General features: G+C 40.1%; 2 protein-coding genes across 2 annotated transcripts; both read left to right on the top strand.

Moving 5' to 3' along the window:
• The first annotated feature begins 13,590 nt into the window (after positions 1 to 13,590).
• LOC122699866 (olfactory receptor 7A17-like) lies at positions 13,591 to 14,514 on the top strand. Its single transcript, XM_043912292.1, has one exon. The coding sequence runs from the start codon at positions 13,591 to 13,593 to the stop codon at positions 14,512 to 14,514; it is 924 nt and encodes a 307-aa protein (XP_043768227.1).
• Positions 14,515 to 19,949: 5,435 nt separating this feature from the next.
• On the top strand, positions 19,950 to 20,882 carry LOC122699340 (olfactory receptor 7A17-like). The gene has a single exon (XM_043911173.1). It carries the CDS (start codon positions 19,950 to 19,952, stop codon positions 20,880 to 20,882), a length of 933 nt encoding a protein of 310 aa, XP_043767108.1.
• The last annotated feature ends 2,285 nt before the right edge of the window (positions 20,883 to 23,167 follow it).

Genomic DNA, 23,167 nt, shown 5'->3' with positions numbered 1-23,167 from the left:
GGCAAATAGATGGAGAAACAGTGGAAACAGTGGCAGACTTTATTTTCTTGGGCTCCAAAATCACTGAAGATGGTGATTGCAGCCATGAAATTAAAAGACACTTACTCCTTGGGAGGAAAGTTATGACCAACCTGGACAGTATATTAAAAAGCAGAGACATTACTTGACCTACAAAGGTCCATCTAGTCAAGGCTATCATTTTTTCAGTAGTCATGTATGGATGTGAGAGTTGGACTGTGAAGAAAGCTGAGCTCTGAAGAATTGATGCTTTTGAACTGTGGTGTTGGAGAAGACTCTTAAGAGTCCCTTCGATTGTAAGGAGATCCAACCGGTCCATCCTAAGGGAAATCAGTCCTGAATATTTATTGGAAGGACTGATGTTGAAGTTGAAACTCCAATACTTTGGCCACCTGATACAAAGAAGTGACTCACTGGAAAAGACCCTGATGCTGCGAAGACAGAGGATGAGATGGTTGGATGGCATCACCGACTCAATGGACATGAGTTTGAGTAAGCTCCGGGAGTTGGTGATGGACAGGGAGGCCTGGTGTGCTGCAGTCCATGGGGTCGCAAACAGTAAGACACTACTGATCAACTGAACTGACTGAAGGACCATAAGGGGTTTCCCAGATGGCACTGGCAGTAAAGAACCCACCTGCCAATGCAGGAAATAAGAGATGTGGGTGTGATCCCTGAGTCACAAGGGTCCCTGGAGGAGGGCATGGCAATCAACTCCAGTATTCTTGCCAGGAGAATCTCATGGACAGAGGATCCTGAGAGGCTTCAGTCCATGGGGTCGCAAAGAGTTGGACATGACTGAGCGGGTAACACTTACTTACTTACTTATTTACTTAAGGATCATAAGAGTTTTCCCAGGTGGCTCAGTGGTAAAGAATCCACCTGCAATGCAGGAGATAAGAGATGTGGGTGCCATTTCTGGGCCAGGAAGATGCCCTGGAGAAGGAAATGGCAATCAACTCCAGTATTCTTGCCAGGAGAACCCCATGGACAGAGGAGCCTGGCAGGCTACAGTCCATAGGGTCCCAAAACAGTCAGACATGACTTAGCAACTTAACAACAACAAAAGATCTTAAATAAAAGAAACACAGAATGTATTATAGCCTCTTAATGATGAAAACCATTCTTTTGAAATTACACGCCAAGACAATTTTTGATGCAAAGGAGCCTACAACTACCTAGTCCAGACTCTAACACAGGACCACAGCCTTGCTAGTCAAAGAATAATCCACAGGCCAAGACTTGCATGCATTACAACATTACCCAGAACCTTATTGAAAATTCAGAACCTCAGGACAACCAGGACCTGTTGAATCAGGATCTGAGTTAGGACTAGAATCCTAGGGGATTCTTATGTACAATGTGTAGAAGTGATGGCCTAGAATAGGCTTTCTCACCTTCTCACTATTGGCATTTGTGGCATGACAATTATTTGTATTTGGTGCTACCCTGTACATTGTAGATGTTTGGGTGAAAGTGAAAGTGTTAGTTGCTGAGTCATGCCTGACTCTTTGCAGTCCCATGGACTGTAACCCACCAGGTTCCTCTGTCCATGGGATTTCCCAGGCAAGAATACTGAAGTAGGTTGCCATTTCCTTCTACAGGGAATCTTCCCAACCCAGGTAGAGAACTTGCATCTTCTGCTTGGCAGGTGGATTTGTTACCACTAAGCCACCTGGGAAAGTCCCCCTCCCCACAATGGTGTTTTAGCAAGAGAACACAGTTTTCTCCCTTATTGAAGAAGAAAGAGTAATTTTCTGGATATATCAGGTGCTGTATTCTCATAGCAAGGCAGTTATGTTACAGCTTTTGAGACCCAAAGGATCTAGTTGAGACAAATTCCTCAGGCTTAGATTTGGAAGAAATATTGAGGGTTAAAAAAAAGAAAAAAAGAAATATTGAGGGTTGTAAAATCTTTCAATGTTAGAACTCTGGGAGATAGGAGAGTTAGTGGAGTAGTAACAAGAATTGAAAGCTGAGTGCCGAAAAATTGATGCTTTTGAACTATGGTGTTGGAGAAGACTCTTGAGAGTCCCTTGGACTGCAAGGAGATCCAACCAGTCCATCCTAAAGGGGATCAGTCCTGGGTGTTCATTGGAAGGACTGATGCTGAAGCTGAAACTCCAATACTTTGGCCACCTCATGCGAAGAGTTGACTCGTTGGAAAAGACCCTGATGCTGGGAGGGATTGGGGGCAGGAGGAGAAGAGGACAACAGAGGATGAGATGTCTGAATGGCATCACCGACTCGATGGGCATGAGTTTGAGTAAACTCGGAATTTGTGATGGACAGGGAGGCCTGGCGTTCTGTGATTCATGGGGTCGCAAAGAGTAGGACACAACTGAGTGACTGAACTGAACTGAACTGAACTGAACAAGAATTGAATACACCTGACGTCTAACCTGGTCTCTTGGGAACAGCGAATCAGCAGGGGGAGAAAAAATCCATTCTGTGCAAACAAGTTCCCCTGAGGAAATGAAGTAGTCAATATTGGAGCAATAATGGAAAATGTGATAAAGAGGTATAATGAGCAGATACAGAACATATACAGAGCTATAAATATCTCCACTGCTGTAAGATCTAAGCATGTTGAACCTTGAGCTGCAGCAGGAATGTTTTTTGCATTTGGATTCCTAAGTCTGGCTCAGGGACCAATGCATCACTCTCCCTTCTTTCTTGTTAGGAGACATAGCTTCGGCCTCCACCATCAACCATCCAGGGAGGAATTTTGAACTCCCACACAGAGATCTTCTAATCTGCCTTTCCATCCAGGTGAGTCCAAGAGCCCCACAGACACTGGAGGAGAAAGCTGGAGAGAATGAAACCCAAGATTTACCTGAGGTCACCTGAGAATACAAACAGCTGACCCAGAGCTGAGAAAATTCCATGTTTGTCTTCTTGTCTGACTTATTAATTTATAATCAATTTATTAAATATTTTTAAATGACAAATATCTGTTGGATTCAGAAATTCAAGGATTGCTGTTGACAACTAAGTAATGGGAATGAAAATCTAGTTGGATGAGACTTAGGAGAAAATGGGGAGCCTAGTGGTATCATTAAAATTGGAAGATTTCCAAGAAGTTTAGTTGCAATTTAGGGGAGTAGGAAAATAAACTATTTGGTCAGGAGAGGATTGCAGTGAAGTGATTTTTTTTTAATTCTTAAGATGGGGTGTATTTAAGCTTGTTCTGTATTCATTAGGAAGATTCAGATCAGTAGAAGTATCTACTACCTGAACTACACTTCTTGAGACAAGTATTATCACTGAATCTTCTTTCACACTGAGTATTCATTAGAGAAAAATGCATTTAACATACAAACAGGCATATGGTAAACAGTTTATCTTTGCAATTATTTCATTACCTGAGAGGCTGAATTTATTTGGGGTTTTTATTAGCCATTTGCTATCTCTATTGCAAATTGTATATGCACGTTTTGCTTTACATACTGGTGTCTGAGGGTTTTTATTCTTTTTTGTTTTGCTATATCATTTTCTTTATAATTTATTTCATCTCCAGCTCAGAAAGGAAAGGCCAGGAATTGCACTACAGCATGTGGAAGACCAGGAGAATGAGATATATTTTTAATACTTTGTCAATTCTTCTTGCTGAAAATAGGGAAATATGTAGCCTTTTTCTCCCTGTTTTTCCCCTTCCCTACACAAGTGTGTCAGCCACCATTTCCGTGGCACTATTTCACCCAAACTGCTCTTAGCTATAACTAGTTCAACTAATCTGGATTCCCTATTCCAGTCTCTATATTCAAGGCGAGGCGGAGTGGGGTCGGGGTGGGTGTGGGGGGACGGTTTGCATTCTTCTAAACAAAGAATTGCAGTTTTTTAAAGAAGCTTCCTATTAATGTTTGCCATTTAAATCGTGTATGTATGCAGTATACAATGTATTTGTTGGGTTGTGTGAGAGTTTAAAACTGTGAGTGATCAAAATTATCAGCTGGTCACATTTTGTCCTCCCTCTCATTGTTTTTCACACACAGAAAGTTCTTCAACATTCTTAGAAATAAGAAACCATCTTTTATATAAATTGCCATCTTATTTCACATTTTCACTTAGTACTACAATTGCTTTCTGTGACTAGATCAGTTTTTTGAATAACATTTTCTGCCCTCTTGTGGAGCACATGCTTCTGCACTCAAATATTCTTTTTCATAAGGATGGTTGAATCTATTTATGCTTTAAGAAAAAAAAAAGTGAAAGTCACTCAGTCGTTTTTGACTCTTTGTGACCCCATGGACTATCTAGTCCATGGAATTCTCCAGGCCAGAATACTGGAGTGGGTAGTCGTTCCCTTCTCCTGGGGTTCTTCCCAAACCAGGAGTTGAACCCAGGTCTCCTACATTGCAGGTGGATTCTTTACCAGCTGAGCTACCAGGGGAGCCCTACTTATGTTTATATAGGTTGAAATTAAAATTTTACCTACTGCTTCCTGAACTATTTTTAAAATTGTCTTTCCTATTCTTTTTTTATGTTTTTACCTATCTCATTTATATTTAAACCTTGTGTTAATGCAACTATTGTTATTTTATAGATTTTCTTTCATATGTTCATCTTACTACTTCATTCGATTTTGCTGAGTAAAGTTGTATTGAATATTTAATCGGGGTCTTATAGCCCTTGCTGCTCTTTTTATCTTACATATTTCATTTTCTAAAAACTCTTTTTTATATAAATGTACACCTTCATAAAATCGTGTGTTCAGTCTCTCAGTCATGTCTGACTCTTTGCAACCCCATGGACTGTAGCCCACAAGGTTCCACTGTTCATGGAATTTCCCAGGCAAGAATACTCGATCAGGTTGCCATATCCTACTCCAGGGGATCTTCTTGACTGAGGGATCAAACCTGCGTCTCCTGCATGGCAGGCGGATTCCTTATCACTGTGCAACCTGGGAAGCCCATTAACAGTCAACAAAGCATGAAGTCCCTGTTCGTTTAGGTCTAACATTTTAGTGGAGAAAGATTACAGTAAAATAAATTCATGTATGACCAAACGTCCTCAGATATAAATTAAATGAACGAAAGGGTAGGTCTTTGTGGTATGTAGGACTTTATAGAGCATATTTGGGGGAGGTCTTTGCACTTGGGAAGAGAATCTGAAACAGGGGTAGTGTGGACCCATTGGATTTGTCAAAAGAAGATCAAAACTGAAAGGCCTAGAATAACAAAGAAAGATGCCACATAAGAAAAGTGAGAAAAGGACCAGTCTTACTCACTCATAAAAATTGAGTTAGTGGTCTGATGTGGATACAGTAATTAAGAAAGTGGAGGGGAAAAGTGTAGTCAGTGTGTGGTCCCTTGAGTCTGAACACACTGTTGCCTGTTCTCTCTGCATCATGCCTCTTCTGTTGAACTCTTTATTCACATTCCTCTTCCCTCAGCAGAAACTGATCTTCTTCAAAAACGATTCTTCCATTTAATGCAATGGATAAAAAACATTTCGGATTGTGTCCCAGAGCACAACATGCTTTTCACATGTGATCCAACATATGTACACAGGCAAGCAAGAAATTCACATGCATGCACATTGCATGCACATGCAAACACACACATACAGACATGTCAACAAAGAGAACAACAACAACAACAAAACCGTTACTGTGTATGATGCACTCTGACATTTTCTTTTGTGTTTTATTTTATTCTATTCTATCTATCTTATTCTATTCTATTCTAATTCTATTCTATCTTATTCTTACAAACCACATAGCTGAGAAACGGGTCATGTTACTTTTCATCTCCTGGCAGTCACCTCTTCCACATGGAACCAGGGAATGCTACAAGAATTTCAGAATTTCTTCTTCTGGGAATTTCAAAGGAACCAGAATGCCAGCCTCTCTTATTTTGGACATTTCCTCTCCGTGTATCTGATCACTGTGTTTGGAAACCTGCTCATCATCCTGGCTGTCAGCCCAGACTCCCACCTCCACACCCCCATGTATTTCCTCCTCTCCAACCTGTTCTTTGTAGACATCTGTTTTACCTCCACCACCATCCCAAAGATGCTGTAGAACATCCAGAACCAGAGCAAAGTTGTAGCCTATGAAGGCTGCATCACCCAGATGTATTTTTTCATGCTCTTTGCAGGGTTGGACATCTTTCTCCTGACAGTGATGGCCTATGACTGCTTTATGGCCATCTGTCACCCCCTGAACTATACAATCATCATGAACCCTCAGCTCTGTGGATTTCTGGCCCTGGTGTCCTGGATGATGAGTGTCCTTAATTCCTTGCAACTAACCTTACTGATGTTGTGGCTGTCCTTCTGTAGAATCCTGGAGATCCCCCGTTTTTTCTGTGAACTCAATCAGGTGGTCTGACTTGCCTGTTCTGACGTGTATCTCAATGACATAGTGATGTGTTTTGCAGCTGCCATTTTGGATGGTGTTTCCCTCACTGGTATCCTGTAGTCTTACTCTAAGATAGTTCCTGCCATACGTGGAATCTCATCAGCTCAGGGGAAGTATAAAGCATTTTCCACCTGTACATCTCACCTCTCAGTGGTCTCCTTATTTTACTGTATAGCCTTAGGAGCGTACCTTAGCTTTGCTGCTACACACAGCTCACACTCAAGTACAATTGCCTCAGTGATGTACACTGTGGTTACATCCATGCTGAATCCCTTCATCTACAGCCTGAGGAGCAAAGACATAAACAGGGCTCTGAAAAGAAGCATTGGGATGGCTGCTTTTATAAAACGGGCAATTGTCCTTGGGCTCAAGAAATGCCCATGACTGTAGGGTTAAAAGCCTTAGAGCCAAATTCTTTGATCATATTGTTGAAGAGTAGGACTTACTCCTTCTATTTATTTTCTAGAATTTCCATTTATCTGCGTTCAACTCTTTCACACAATTAAAGTGAGCTCATCCGCCTTTCCCTGGTGGCTCAGATGGCAAAGAATCTACCTACAATGCAGGAGACCCAGGTTTGATCCCTGGGTCAGGAAGATCCCCTGGAGAAGGGAATGCAACCCACTTCAGTATTCTTGCCTGGAGAATCCCATGGACAGAGGAGCCTGGTGGGCTACAGTCCATGGGGTCACAAAAAGTTGAACACGACTGAGGGACTGAACAAAGGGGAAACAAGTTCACAAGTTCTCTTTATCCAGGGGGTAAATCTAAAAGAGACTTCATGGTTGGGCGTGGAGGGTGTCACTGGATACAAGTCTAGTAGCTGTGTTATACAGCTGCTGGCAATATATTTATTTGCCATAATTGTCTTCGAAGTGGATGCCTCAGAAATCAGAAGCTAAGTTTCTAACACTCACATTACAAACACGTTGTGTTTTATAATTGCTCCCCTGGTTTTATTCAATTATTCACCTTGGTGTCCAAATGCTTATCACAGTCACTGGCCAAAATATTGATTATCAAATATGTGTCTTCCACTTGAAATCTACATGGAAAGACAAATTGGAATAAGTTGAACTGATATGATCTTAGCATCCAGATGACCCAGGAGGAAGCAAAATGTCAAGTCACACATTTGGTGGCTATGCACGATGTTTCCTTTTCACACTGTACATCTATTTATTAAAGCATATAAGATCTCTCCCCACAAGTGAGGGGTTTTATTCATTGAGGTGCAGGGTTGGTTGCTGTATTTTACATTTTGTCACATTATTATTGTCCTATTTGTGCTTGAAAACTTCTAATGCTACCTACTAGCATGACTCTTTCTGTTGTTTTCTGAAATATCTCCTCTTTCCTGAGGTGTCATAAGTACACGAAGATGGTGAGTGAGCAACATCAATTCATCCCCATTTCCCATGTCCTTCATACTCAGGAGTCTCTTCCTTCCTCATGATGAGAGGATGATCCACAAGAGAGGTTGACATCCTGCCCAGTCATATGATTCAGATTCACCAGTTTTTCTGTACCAACAGGCATGTCCGTCCACCTCTCCTAGTTTCCTAGAAGATAGTCACTTGTTACTATAGTTATCTGAAATAAGCCTGGGTAATGGAAAGACCATGGATGTTCTCCTCAAATATAAGAACATATGCCAAAAATAAAATGCTGTAGATTATTATAATTGCTCTCAGTTCTGTTCATTTAGATTATTGTATCAGTTAGCTATTGCTGCATAACAAGCCATTCTATGTCAATTTGGTTACCATAGTATCCTTACTATCCAATGAAGTTTTATGCTGGGGAGTAGTAGATTTCTTTGTGTAGCTCATGAGTGTGTAGTCAGCTGTCAGTCTCTATCCTGTGTTTTTAAGGTTCATCCATGATGTTAGTAAGGCTGTGGTGCTTTTCTGTCTTGAATCAATTTATCTTAATTTACTATAGTTCTGTTAAGATTAGTCATATATTTACAGAAAAGAATGAGTTTACCATGCTAATTACTTAAATTTAGTTCCACTGTCCCTAAATCCATAAATAATACTTGGCTTTCTTCCCTGTTAGATGACATATCTCCTACCTTTGCTAAATGAGAACCAGCTACCTATGCTTACATCCTACCCTTAGCCATACACCATTGAATTTTTTAAATTAAACTAAATAATTGGGGTATAATTGCACACAAACAACTGCATAGTTAGAGTGTACAATTTGATAAAGGAGTTATACAAAAATTAAAGAGCATATTGAATGTTTCCACTTCTGTATGATTTGATAGTTTGCATATTTTTAAATGCTTTGTTACATAATTATGAGAAATTTCAGTTCCTTGAGTCTCAGTTTGCATATTTCTGAAGGTGTTGTGGGGATACTAAACAAAACTTCACGTGGATGCTCTGAGAAATAAATGAAACGTGTAGAAGTTCATTTTTCAGTCCAAAGAAACACCGAAGGCTAAATGTTGTATCTGATTATCTGTGTGCTTGTATACATTTTTCTTTCAAATAAACACAATCATACACACACACATACACATGTGGACACAATTATGAATTCCTCTATGTTAAAAGGAAACCTGAGATAAATAGAAATGAAAACAATGAACATTTTGGGAGCTCACTGGTGATCAGATGGTTAAGAATCTGCCTTCCAATGCAGGGGACATGGGTTCAATCCCTAGCCAGGGAAGTAAGATCCCACATACCATGGGGCAACTAAACCCATGCACCACAACTAGAGCCCACATGCTGCAATTAGAGAAATCTACAAGCAACAACTACAGAGACTGCTTGCTCTCGAGTTCATACACAGCAACTAGAGAAGCTTGCACACCACAAGAAAGAGCCTGTACACTGTACAGACCCCAAAAAAGACTAAACATTTGAATTATCATGAAGCAGAAGAATGTAGAAATATAGACACAAAATTTTAAAGCACAATAGGTAACCTCAACTTGCATAATGGATTCCTTTTCTACCATAATATCACAAGACATCCTGGTCAGCCAACATTTACAATTATGTAATGAGGAGTTCACTGTATCAGCTAATGAGGTGGAAAATCTTCAAATTGATTTAATTGTTTTTTCTATGTACACTTTTCCACATAAAATGCCTTTACCCAAGTCCAGCTAATGAATAAATTGAGAAGTTTAAAATCAATTCTTGTAAACAAATTTTATTGAATAAATGTCTGTATTAGATTCACATTGCTGTTGTAAAATACTGCCAAGTAAGTTGCTTAAAATAAACAAATATATGCTTTTATAGTTTGGGTGTCAAAAGCTTAAAATGAGTCTTGTTGAGCCAATATCAAATGTTGGGGTGGCAGGTCAAGATGGCAACATAGAAAGGTCCTAAACTCACCACAACCCATGGACACGCCAAGTCTACAGCTACATGTGGATCAATTTCCTCTGAAAACCAGCTGAGTATCTGTGCTGCTGTGCTGTGCTTAGTCACTCAGTTCTGCCCAACTCTTTGTGATCCCATAGACTGTAGCCTGCCCGGCATCTCTGTCCACGTGGATTCTCCAGGCAAGAATACTAGAGTGGGTTGCATGCCCTCCTCCAGGAGATCTCAACACAGGGATCGAACCGAGGTCTCCTGCATTGCAGGCAGATTCTTTACCGTCTGAGCCACCAGGGAAGCCCATGAATACTGGACTGGGTAGCCTATCCCTTTTCTAGGGGATCTTCCTGAGCCCAGAATCAAACTGATGTCTCCTGCGTTGCAGGCAGAATCTTTACCAGCTGAGCTATCAGGGAAGCCCCAGCTGAATATCTGCTCCACAACAAAGGATAATAGGACCACATCAAAATGGCAAGAGAGGCAGAGAAGTGGTCTCATCAAAAACCCCACCCCCAGCATCGTAATCCACAAATGCACAAGATTTCACATTTACAGGAATCTTTTCCTGGTGGTTCAGATGATAAAGAATCTGCCTGCAATGCGGGAGACCCAGGTTTGATCCCTGGGCTGGGAAGATCCCCTGGAGAAAGAAATGGCAACCCACTCCAGTACTCTTGCCTGGGAAATCCCATGGACAGAGGAGCCTGGCAGACTACAGTCCATGGGGTCATGAAGAGTCGGACACTTCATTTTTTTCCTAAAAGACTATAGGTTTGTGCCTTACATTTTATGTGTCAACCCTTGGAGCCCGCACTAGAAAGACAAGTCACCAAAATATGTGACAATAGGGCTTATCTCCAGAAGACCCCAAAGTCAGTGTTGAAGGGAAAACTTGGGGTAAAGTGCTAGAAGGTTGGAACTCTAGAAGGCAGAAGAGCTCATGGAGAAGGATTAGCATAAACAGGATTCACCTGACTTAACTTGGTCTCTTGGGAACAGAAAATCCTTATGAGAAACTTCTCTCTAGACCAGTGCACTGGGTGAAATCATGTGCTTAAGGATGGAGTAACAAGAGGGAATTGTCCCTAATGACCAAATCTAGGCATCCATAAATATCTCCCATGCTGCAGTCCTTCCACTTCTGCCACCCCGGAGTAGAGGAGACATGCTCATTGCTTTCAGAGTCCTGCATCTGTAAAGAGACTTTAGTTCCTCATGCTGTCTTGTCTGAGAGCACAGCTTCAGCCTCCATCATAAACCATCCTTAAGGAATTCATACTTCCACACAAGACTTCCTTTCAAAGAACCTAACTAGGTGGGTCTAGGGACTCACAGATACTTCAGGTAAGATTCAGAGAGAATGGAAGATAAAAATTTTACCTGAGGTCACAAGAGATCTCAGGAGACTAGTTCAGAGCCAAGACTTGGACATGTTTGTTTGTTGGTTGACTAATTTATTTATAAGTACTTTATTAGTGGCTTTTCAGGTGGCACAATGGTAAAGAATCTGCCTGCCAGACTTTAATTATATTTCACTTAATTTTGTTCTGATACTGCCATATTTAACCTAGTTTTGTTTCCACTTCATTTTCAATTTTTTCCATATATGTGCACACATTTATGAAAACAAAAATGTAAACCCAACAGAGGAGATTCTTGCTCATTTGGATATTATAATAGAGAAAACAAAACACAATAAAATAAATGCATGAATAACATAACATCCTCAGGGATAATTCATCTGAAGAATGGAGACAGATAGTTGCGGCAAATGCAGTATATTACAGAGTATGAGCTGGGGAGAACTTTGCACAAGGTATGAGGAACAGAACCTGGACTAGTATCAAAAAGGATGCCTACTGGATATGTCCGAAAGAAAAAAAAGAGAGAGAGAGAGATAAAAATTTACAGCCCAAGAGTAACAAAGAAGAATTCCACAGAGAAAAATAAGAGAAAGGCCAACCTCATTCACTATTGGACCATATTAAAACCAGTGTGGTAAATAAACAGGAGTAGGTACAGAATTAAAAATTAGATCAGGGACCTGACACTGATAACATGATGAAGCAAGTGGAGCAATAAAGGTCCAGTGGTCTGTGCTCCCTTGAACCCAAGGGACTTCAGCTCCCACACAGCTGCCTCTTCAATCTGAAACCTGGCTCCTCTGTTGGGCCCTTTATTCATATTTATTTTCCCTCATTAGCAGGAACCGCCCTTTTAAAAGTTGTCTTGCCTTTACTGCAGTGGATTCCAGCCATTTTGACTAAGTCCCAGAGTAAGATATGCCTTTTACAACACGATCCTGGGTTGATTGCAAAGACTGAGACGTGACTCCACAACTGTACATGCGCAGTAGCACATCTGTATAGACAAACACAGACAAACACACATATACACACACAGACAGGTACCTAACCATGCATATGACTGAGCAAAGAGGGTCAGAAATGCTTTCGTGTGTATCCTTACTAGTCATGATAACACTCTGATACTTTTTGTGTGTTTCATGTATTATATTCTATTTAATTTTTGCAAACCATAGTTCAGACCCCCAATGGGACTGAATCTGAGAACATGAAAGCATTCCTCTTGCTTCTTCTCCATACCTATTTTAGTATTTCCCTGCATCTTTTCTGTCTCTTATTGTCTTTTATTAGCAGCAATTTTTGTGAGGCCATGTTCTTTCAAGTCCATGCAGTATATATCAAATTAGTTACAGTTCCCCACTAAATCTGCTCAGAGTAAGGTAGGGAAAAGGTGGTGAATGTGTGTAACATTGCTGCATGTGTCAAGGTTCTCACAGTCTAGCAGGGAAAAAAAGACATGGGATTAAATAAAAGTTATGGAGAGACGAATAGCCCCCACCACAGTGCTCTGTGTGTGTGTGCACGTGTGTGTGCACGTGTGTGCGTGCATGTGTGTGCACGTGTGTATGTGTGTGTGCACTTGTGTGCATGTGTGCACGTGTGTGTGTGTGCTGTAGGCCGTGAGAGTCCTCAAAGGAAGAGTACATGAACTGGTGTACACCAAAATGTTCCCCTGAAAATACAGATGACAGAATGTCAACCAAATATGAAGACAAAAAGTGGATTGATTTCTGTGCTCAGGATTCCTTGGAAATAAAATGAATAAGGTGCAAAGAACAACTTGTGAATTGGGCACTCCCTGTACCTTAAGGTTGAGTAGCAGCAGGAAGGTCACTTCATTGCTTAGCATCCTCTGGCCCCCTTTCTCACCACCCTCCCTCTTATATCTTCCCCTTGGGAAACTGGCTTCTTTGGAGCCTGAATACCTGAAACAAGTTTCATTCTCAGGGCCTTTGCACCGGCCATTCCTTCTACCAGGCAGGCCTCTCTTCCTTGAGATCTCTGTTCAAATGTTACCTACTTTGCCTGCCTACCTGAACACTCAGCAAAGAATGATACCCCAGCCTCTCTCCCTTATGCCCCTTTTTTCTTCATTTTACCTGTCAGCATTTAACATGTTATATGATTTTATATTTGCTAACATTATTCTCCGTCATCCAATTAGAGGAAGTTTTGTCTCTCAGCACACTCTACCTCTTGCCTTGAAGATGGTAAGTATGCAATTTATGAGCCCCAAAGGATTGACAGAAATCTCATTAAAAGTATGCAATACCTGACCTCTTGGGGAAATGGCTGCAAAAGAACAGGAATTTGTAATCAGAGATGGAACAGGGAATGCCCTGAAGGGGACAGATTTCACACCAAAATTATAGGTATTGATTTCATGACTGCAAAATATAAATTGTATCATTTGACTATGCCAGGAATGCTCATTTTTGTGAAAAGTGGTCATATCTTTTGGGGGGATTTAATTCCAGGTTATTCCCTCTACCACATGGAAACAGGGAATGATACACATATTTCAGAATTTCTTCTTCTTGGAATTTCAAATGAACCGGAACTGCAGCCCCTCATATTTGGACTTTTCCTTACCATGTACCTGATCACTGTATTTGGAAATCTGCTCATCTTCCTGGCTGTCAGCTCAGACTCCCACCTCCACACCCCCATGTACTTCTTCCTCTCCAACCTGTCTTTTGTAGACATCTGTTTCATCTCTACCACCATCCCAAAGATGCTATGGAACATCCAGACACAGAGCCAAGTTATCACCTATGAAGGCTGCATCAACCAGATTTACTTTTTACTACTCTTTGCAGGGTTGGATGACTTCCTCCTGACTGTGATGGCCTATGACCGGTTTGTGGCCATCTGTCACCCCCTGCACTACACAGTCATCATGAGCCCCAGGCTCTGTGGACTGCTGGTTCTGGTGTCATGGATGATGAGTGCCCTGAATTCCTTGATACAAATCTTAATGATGTTGCGGCTGTCCTTCTGTAGAGTCCTGGAGATCCCCAACTTTTTCTGTGAACTCAATCAGGTGGTCCGAAGTGCCTGTTCTGACACCTTTCTTAATGACGTGATGGTGTATGTTGCAGCTGGGCTGCTGAGTGGCGGTCCTTTCGTTGGAATATTTTACTCCTACTCTAAGATCGTTTCCTCCATACGAGGAATCGCATCAGCTCAGGGGAAGTACAGAGCATTTTCCACCTGTGCATCTCACCTCTTGGTTGTCTGCTTATTTTACTGTACAATCCTAGGAGTGTACCTTAACCCTGCTGATGCCCACAACTCACACTCAAGTGCAATAGCCTCAGTGATGTACACTGTGGTCACCCCGATGCTGAACCCCTTCATCTACAGTCTACGGAATAAAGATATAAAGGAGGCTCTGAAAAGATTCACTGAGCAATAAAAGGACAAACTCTTCTGGGGCAAATAAGTGGATCCAGAAATTGCCATTCTTCCATAAGACTGTGAATATATAATTTGTCTTTTCTATTGCTTCCTTAATTTTACATTTTTTGACTTCAACTTCTGTTTATATGTAAATAATGCAGTTTATTAAGCTTTCCCATTTATTTCATTTTCCTGCTTTCACACATTTTCTTCCAAACTTATATCAGAAATATTTGCAAATTCCCTTTTATTTCTTGAGCCTATGTGAATTTCTTGAGAATAGTATCTTTTCAAGTGACATATATCATTTCAACTTTTTTCTTTTATTTTACTAAAAGAATAGTTAGAAGTTGTATTACTCATATTGAATAAGCTCTACTTGGCACCTTCACTATGTAATTTAAGTAACTCACTTTATCAGGCCTTTTCTTCTATCTCATACAGAATAAAGACTGAGAACCACTGATGTAGATAGAGCAAGAGAACTAGAAACATCTCATGTTCTAATCACCACACACACCTTACTCACTTCATAGCTTTGTGGTTTTTTTTATTTAACTTATTTTAATTGGAGGCTAATTACTTTACAATACTGTAGTGACTCTTGCCATACACTGACATGAATCAGCCATGAGTGTACATGTGTTCCCCATCCTGACCCTCCCTCCCACCTCCCTCCCACCCCATCCCTCAGGGTCATCCCAGTGCACCAGCTCCGAGCACCCTGTCTCATGCATCGAACCTGGACTGGTGATCTGTTTCACATATGATAATATGTATGTTTCAATGTTATTCTCTCAGATCATCCCACCCTCACCTTCTCCCACAGAGTCCAATAGACTGTTCTATACATCTGTGTCTCTTTTGCAGTCTCGCATTTAAGGTTATTGTTATCATCTTTCTAAATTCCATATATATGCATTAGTATACTGTATTGGTGTTTTTCTTTCTGACTTACTTTACTCTGTATAATAGGCTCCAGTTTCATCCACCTCATTAGAACTGATTCAAATGTATTCTTTTTAATATCTGAGTAATATCCTATTGTGTATATGTACCACAGCTTTCTTATCCATTCATCTGCTGATAGACATCTAGGCTGCTTCCATGTCCTGGCTATTATAAACAGTGCTGCAGTGAACATTGGGGTACACATGTCTCTTTCGATTCTGATTTCCTCGGTGTGTATGCCCAGCAGTGGGATTGCTGGGTCATATGGCAGTTCTATTTCCATTTTTTAAAGGAATCTCCACACTGTTCTCCATAGTGGCTGTACTAGTTTGCATTCCCACCAACAGTGTAAGAGGGTTCCCTTTTCTCCACACCCTCTCCAGCATTTATTGTTTGTAGACTTTTGGATAACAGTCATTCTGACCGGCGTGAGATGGTACCTCATTGTGATTTTGATTTGCATTTCCCTGATAATGAATTTAATCACCTCACCCTTCTGAACCACAATTTTGCAAATTTAGAATAAGACTCATAATTGTACATCCTCATAAGATGTTCTATTGCAAAGTAACAAATGAGACAACAGATATAAGATGCTAAGCTCAGTCCATGGTACATTAAAAGATCCATGTGGATCTCTTATCATTAACAAGTTTTTTATGATTGAAGGACTGAACACAAGCTTTTCACTTGTGTTAAAACAGAAAACACCTAATTGATGTGTCAAAAGCATTTTGAAGTCAGGGATTATTTTACCTATGGTTTCATAGCAAAGGAACACAGCTCTATTCCTTATTTAAGAGGAAATAATAATTTTCCGGAGATATCAGGAGCTGCATTCCCATCACAAGATAGTGATTTTGAAACCCAAGAGACTAGTCCAGACAGGTTCCTCAGACTTAGATTTGGAGGACACTTTGACTCAGGGTTGCAAAAAGTGTCAGTGTTAGATCTCTGGGATACAAGAGGATTCATGGAGTAGTAATAAGAATCAGATACACTTGACTTCTAACCTGGTCTCCTGGGAATGACCAGTCAGCTGAAAAAATTCCATTCTGTCCAGACTAGTTCCCCTGAGGAAATGATGTGTTTGAGGATTGAAGTAATAGTGGAAAACGTGCTGAACACGTATAATGAGCAGATACAGCAAATACACAGAGCTATAAATATCTCCGCTGCTGCAGGGTCTGAGCAGCTCCACCTTGAGCTGAACAGGGCATGGTGTTGCATTTGGATTCTTAAGCCTGGTTCAGAGACCCATGCTTCATTCTTTCCTTCTTTCTCGTCTGGATTCAGAGCTTCAGTTTCCACCATCAACCCTTCAGGAGGAATTTGGACTTCCACACAGAGACCTTCCTCTCAGACTTCCTATCTGGGTGAGTCTGAAAGCCCAGCAGAAGAAAGTCAGAGAGGATGAAACCCAAGAACATTTACTTGAGGTCACCTGAAAGCCCAAACTTCTGGTCCAGAGCCAAGGTTGTCTTAATAATTTATAATAAATTTATTTAACATGTAAAAAAGAGAAGTGTCTATTGCATTCAGCAATTCAAGAATTATTAATAATTGTGTGATGGGGATGAAAACCTAGTTAGGGGAGACTCAAGAAGAAATGGCAGGTATAGTGGTGTCAGTAAAATGTGAACATTTCCAAGGAGATTTGCAGGTTAAGAGAGTAGGAAAATACACTATTTGGTCAAGAGTGGTTTGCAGTGAAGTGAAGACATTTTATGTATTTATTTTTGATTTTTGAGGTGAGGTATATTTGAGCATGTTCTATATTCATAAGGAAGATCCCGATCAATGGAATAGCTACTACCTGGAAGCTTACAGTTCTTAAGACACACATTTCATAGAATATTTTCTCACATTGAGTATTCACTTGAAAAAATTAAATTTAGTATACAGAGTCACATTATGCTAAAAGGCTTAATTTTGCATTAGGTTCGTTACCTGGGAGGCTGACTATATTTGGGGGTTGATTAATCATTTGCTTCTCTATTACATAATATCTATGCACATTGTTTTGTATACTGGCATTTGAGTGTTACTGTTTTTTTCTTTTTTTGCTCTATTATTTCCTCTAATTCTATTCACACCTCTATGAAGGCACCAGAGTGTATAAAGCAGGTGAGGTCTCTGATGATTTGGATCTAACATTTCAATGGAGAAATATTTCAGAATAAAATAAACGCATATATTGCAAAGTGTCATCAGGTACAAATCACGTGAAGGAAGGGATAGGTTCTGTGGCGTTCATAGGACTTTGTAGAGTATATTATGAGTTTATCACAGGTGGGACAAGTCTCAGAAACAGAAGTAGAGTGTGACCAAAGGGTTTGCAACAAGAACAACAACAAAAATCAAAGCCCGGGAATAACAAAGAAAAATGCCACTTAAGAAAAATGATACGGGGCTTACCTACTGGCTCAGTGGTGAAGAATCCGCCTGCCAATGTAGGAGACGTGGTCCAATCCCTGATCCAGGAAGATCCCACATGCTGTGGAGCAACTAAGCCTGTGCACCACAGCTATTGAGCCTGTGATCTAGAGCCCCGGAGGTGCAACTCCTCAAGCCCACACACCCTAGAGCCTGGACTCTGCAACGAGAAGTCACAGCAGTGAGAAAGCCACACCACAACTAGAGAGTAGCCCCTGCTCGTTGCATCTAGAGAAAAGTCTGCACAGCAATGTAGACCCAGCACAACTAAAGTTAAATAAATAAAATCTGCTTTTAAAAGAAAGAAAAGTGATAGAAGGGAAAGTCTCTTTCACTACTGGACCATATGAAAGTAAATGTGGACAAACACACGGGAGTAAGTATGCAATAAAGAATTGACCAAGGGCCTCATGTCAACACTGTAGTGAGGCACTGGAAGAATATAAAATCAGTGTGTGGTCCCTTGAGTCTGAGGTCTCTTCAGCCCCCACACTGCTGTCTGGTCCTTCTGCAACCTGGCTCTTGCCTTGGCCTCTATTTACACTGCTTCTCCCTCGGCAGGGACTGGTCTCTTATAAATGTCTTCTTGCATTTATTGCAGTGGATAAGAAGCTTTTTTGACTCTGTCCCAGCTAAGACATGCCTTTTACATGGGATCCAACACACATGTGTGCATGGGTATGGGCATACACAAACACAGGCATCTGAACAAAGAGAATCAGGAAAATCTTACTATATGGGATGCACTCTGACATTTTAATTTTGCATTTTATTTTTTCTACCTTATTTTATTCTTACAAACTACATAGTCTGAACCTCTAAGAGGTGTGAATCTCAGAATATGGGAAATGTTCCTCCAGCATGGCTTTGAAAGCCATATTAGTGTTTCCCTGGTCCTTTTTGTTCTCTTGTCATTAGCGTTTCTATGAGAACATGTTTTTTTCATTCCTTCATGCAGTATGTATTTATTCAGGTACTGCTCACAACTAAACTAAATCTAAGAGGTTGAAGAGTATGTGTGATATTGGCATACGCCTCAAGCACTTACAGTCTTGCAGAGAATAAAAGATGCTGAATTAATTAAAACTTCACAATGATAACCCTATATCTAAATGACTATAAATGAAATTCCTCGTTTTCTGTACGAATGTTTAAAAAAGGGGAGGACTCATGAAAGAAATGATCTAGGCAATCTGGAAAAGAAGATGGTGTCTTAGAGATAGGGAGGGGTGAAACTTCTAAACAGAGTGGTTGATTCTCTAAGGAGGTACATATAAGCTCTGAGTCTTGAGCCTGTGATGAGCCTGCATCAAGTGAAGCTGCGATTCATGTTTAATATTCATGAGCTTGACGTGCATGAGGGCAGCACGAGGGTGAAGTGGTGGTTCATTCACAGAGAGTCAAGGCTAGGATTTGAAGCTGTGGAATTTGGGGCTCGTTTCACAGTGGGGAGTCACTGGGAGAGAAGGAAGTCAGGGAGTTGGTTGTTGTGAAACACGGCTGTTCCCTCTGACCAGCACACACTTCTACCCAGAGAGACTCATGTCTCCTTCTTTCTCTTTCTTGAGGTCTCTGATCAAATGTTTTCCAGGCTACCCGAACACCCAGTAAAAAAAAATAATACCCTCATCAACTCTCTTCTTTATGTCTGATCTATTTTCCTTCACAACACTTGTCAACATATGATCATTTGTTTGAGTTTTTAAATTTTTTCCTTATATGTTTTCTCCACCATTGAACTACAGGACCTATTGTCTCTCAGCACCCTCTCCTCTTTCTCCAGAACTTGGTAGGTCTTAAATTTGTATTCCCTCAAATGCATAACAAAATCCCTCATTACAAGTGTAGAACACCTGACCACTGGGGGAAAAGGCTGACTATAAGATAAGCTTTCTTATTCGGAGACGGCACAGGAGATTGGCTTGAAGGGGAAATTTCTGTATAAAGTCATGAATATTTTTTGAATGCAAAATATAAATGTTAAGAGTTCACCTATGTTTGCAATGCCAATTTTTGAAAAATTAGTCATGCTGTTTTTTGTTTCCAGGTAGTCATTTGCATCACATGGAACCCGGGAATGAGACACCAATTTCAGAATTTATTCTCTTGGGATTATCAAATGAACCAGAACTGCAGCCCCTCATATTTGGACTTTTCCTCTCCATGTACCTGATCACTATGTTTGGAAACCTGCTCATCATCCTGGCTGTCAGCTCAGACTCCCACCTCCACACCCCCATGTACTTCTTCCTCTCCAACCTGTCCTTCGTAGACATCTGCTTTATCTCCACCACCATCCCAAAGATGTTGAAGAATATAAGGACACAGAACAAAGTAATAACCTATGAAGGCTGCATCATCCAGATGCATTTTTTCATACTTTTTGCAACATTGGACGTGTTCCTCTTGACCGTGATGGCCTATGACCGCTTCGTGGCCATCTGCCACCCACTCCACTACACAGTCATCATGAAACCCCAGGTCTGTGGACTGCTGGTTCTGCTCTCCTGGATCATGAGTGCTCTGAACTCCTTGATACAAAGCATAATGGTGTTGTGGCTACCCTTCTGTACAGACTTGGAAATCCCCCACTTTTTCTGTGAAGTTAATCAAGTGGTTCAACTTGCTTGTTCTGACACTTTTCTTAATGACATGCTGATGTATTTTGCAACTGGGGTGTATGGTGGCATTACCCTCGCTGGAATTCTTTACTCATATTCTAAGATAGTTTTCTCTATACTAGGAATTTCATCAGCTCAGGGGAAGTATAAAGCATTTTCCACCTGTGCCTCTCACCTCTCAGCTGTCTCCTTATTCTATTGTACAGTCCTGGGAGTGTATCTCAGCTCTGCTGCTACTCACAGCTCACAATCAAGTGCTGTTGCCTCGGTGATGTACACTGTGGTCACACCCATGCTGAACCCCTTCATCTACAGTCTGAGGAATAAAGACATAAAGAGGGCTCTGAAAAGGATCATTGGGATGGCAGCTATATAAGGATCAGTTTTCCTGGGGCTGAAGAAATGTGTGTGATTTTAGGGCTCAAAACCTCAGAACCCAATTCTTTGATCAGGTTGCTGAAGTAGAACTTGATCCTTCTATTTATTTCCCAAAATTTCCATTTTTTTTAAAAATTCAATGCCTCTACATTTTATTATCAAATGAAATTATATACTGGGGAATTGTACCAATTTCTGTTGTGCTCCCCATGAGTGTGTAGTCTGTAAATCTCTCTATTATGTTTCTAAGTGATGTTGAGTAAGGTTGCCATGTTCTTCTGTCTTGAATTGGTTTATGGTTATTTCTGTATCTATGCTGATCTTCTATTTACAGGGAAAAAAATGAGTTTATCATGTGAATTACTTATATTTAATTTCAGCATTTCTATATCCATAAATGACGTTTGACTTCCTTCCCAGTTAGAAGACAACTCTCACCCATGTTAAGTGAGAATCACCTGCCTAGGCTCTAGATTCAACTCTTAGCCATGCACCATCAGATTCTTTTCCATTTAATTAAGTTATTGGAATATAACTACACAAATAAACTGTATATTTAAAGTGCACAGTTTGGGGGTCTTCCCTGATGGTCCAGTGATTAAAAATCTGCCTCCCAGTGCAAGGGACGCAGGTTTGATCCTTGGTCCGGGAACTAAGATCCCACATGCCACAGGGCAACTAGGTCCATGCACCTCAAGTAGAGAGCCCACATGCCACAACTAGAGAAAAGCCTGTACACCATATGAGGAAGCTGTGCAGCCTAAATAAGTAAACAGATAAAAGGTGTGTGACGTAATGACATAAACAAGCTATCCAAAACTGAGAACATAATGCCTATTTCTCTTTGTGTTTAATTTGACAGTGCACATAGCTTTACCTGCTTTATTATGTAATTGTGAAAAAATTTAAGCTCCCTGAGCCTGTTTCCTTCTTTATGAAGGTGGTGTGAAATACTAAACAAAACTTCATATGGATGCCCTGAGAAACAAATGAAATGTGTGGAAATTTCTTTTTTAATCCAAAGAAAACAGCTAAGGGCTAAAGTTTGTTTCTGTGTGTATACATTTTTTTTCTGTCAAATAAACACTGTAGTATACATGTGTGCATGCACACAGACATCTTTTATGTGGGAAGGAAACTTGAGAGAAACTGGGAGAGAGTGGAAGTGAAAATAATGAACATTTGAATTAATATAAAATAAAAATACAAAAATACAGACACAAAAATTTAAAGTGCAAATGAGTGACCTCAATTTGATGTGAATTACTTTTCCTACCTCAATGTCACAAAAGAATCACAGGCAGACAGTTGACATTTACATTTATAAAATAAAAAATTTATTGTATCAGTTAATGAGGCAGAATATCTTCAAATTGATTTAGTATTTTTTCACTTAATATGGGCTTTTATTTACTCAATATGGGTTTTTGACATAACATGCCCTTACTCAAGGTAAGCTAATGAATGGAGAGGATTAAATTTTACTCTTGCAAACAAATTTTATTGCATAAATGTCTATATTAGATTTCTAGTTCAATTACAAAATACTCCCACACTAGTTCCTTAAATAAACAAATTCATTCTCTTGGATGTCAGAAGCTTAAAATGAGTCTTGTTGGCTAATATAAAATATTTGGGTGACAGTTCAAGACTGCAGCATAGAAAAAAATAGAAAGGGCTCAAATAAATCAGAAATGAAAGAGGAAAAATTACAATTAATATCACAGAAATGCAAAGGACCACAAGAGACTACTATGAATATTTATACCAACAAATTGGACAACTTAGAAGAAATAGAAACATTCCTACAAAACAAACATTTTCCCAAGAGGGAATCATGAAGAAACAGAAAATCTGAATACACCAGTTACTAGTAAGGATATTGAATCAGTAACCAAAAATCTCACAACAAACAAAAGTCCAGGACCAGGGGCTTCACTAATAAATTCTAATAAACATTAAAGATTTAGTACCTATCTTCCAAAAACTTTCAAAAAATCAAAGAGGAAAAATGCTTCCAAACTCACTTTACAAGGCCAGCATTACCTTGATCCAAAACCAGACAAGGGCAATAAAAAAATAAAGAATTATAGATCAATATCCTTGATGAACACACATGCAAAAATCCTCAAAAAATATTAGCAAATAAATTAAAAAATATATCTAATAGACCATACATCACGATCAAGTGGGATTCACTTCAAGGATGCAAGAATGGTTAAGCATCCTCAAATCAGTCAAATGATACACCAGATTAACTAAAGGAAGGATAAATATCATATG

The sequence above is a fragment of the Cervus elaphus genome, chromosome 9, assembly GCF_910594005.1.
Source record: "Cervus elaphus chromosome 9, mCerEla1.1, whole genome shotgun sequence".
NCBI classification, from domain to species: Eukaryota; Metazoa; Chordata; class Mammalia; order Artiodactyla; family Cervidae; genus Cervus; species Cervus elaphus.
This window is presented reverse-complemented; position numbering and strand designations above follow the sequence as displayed.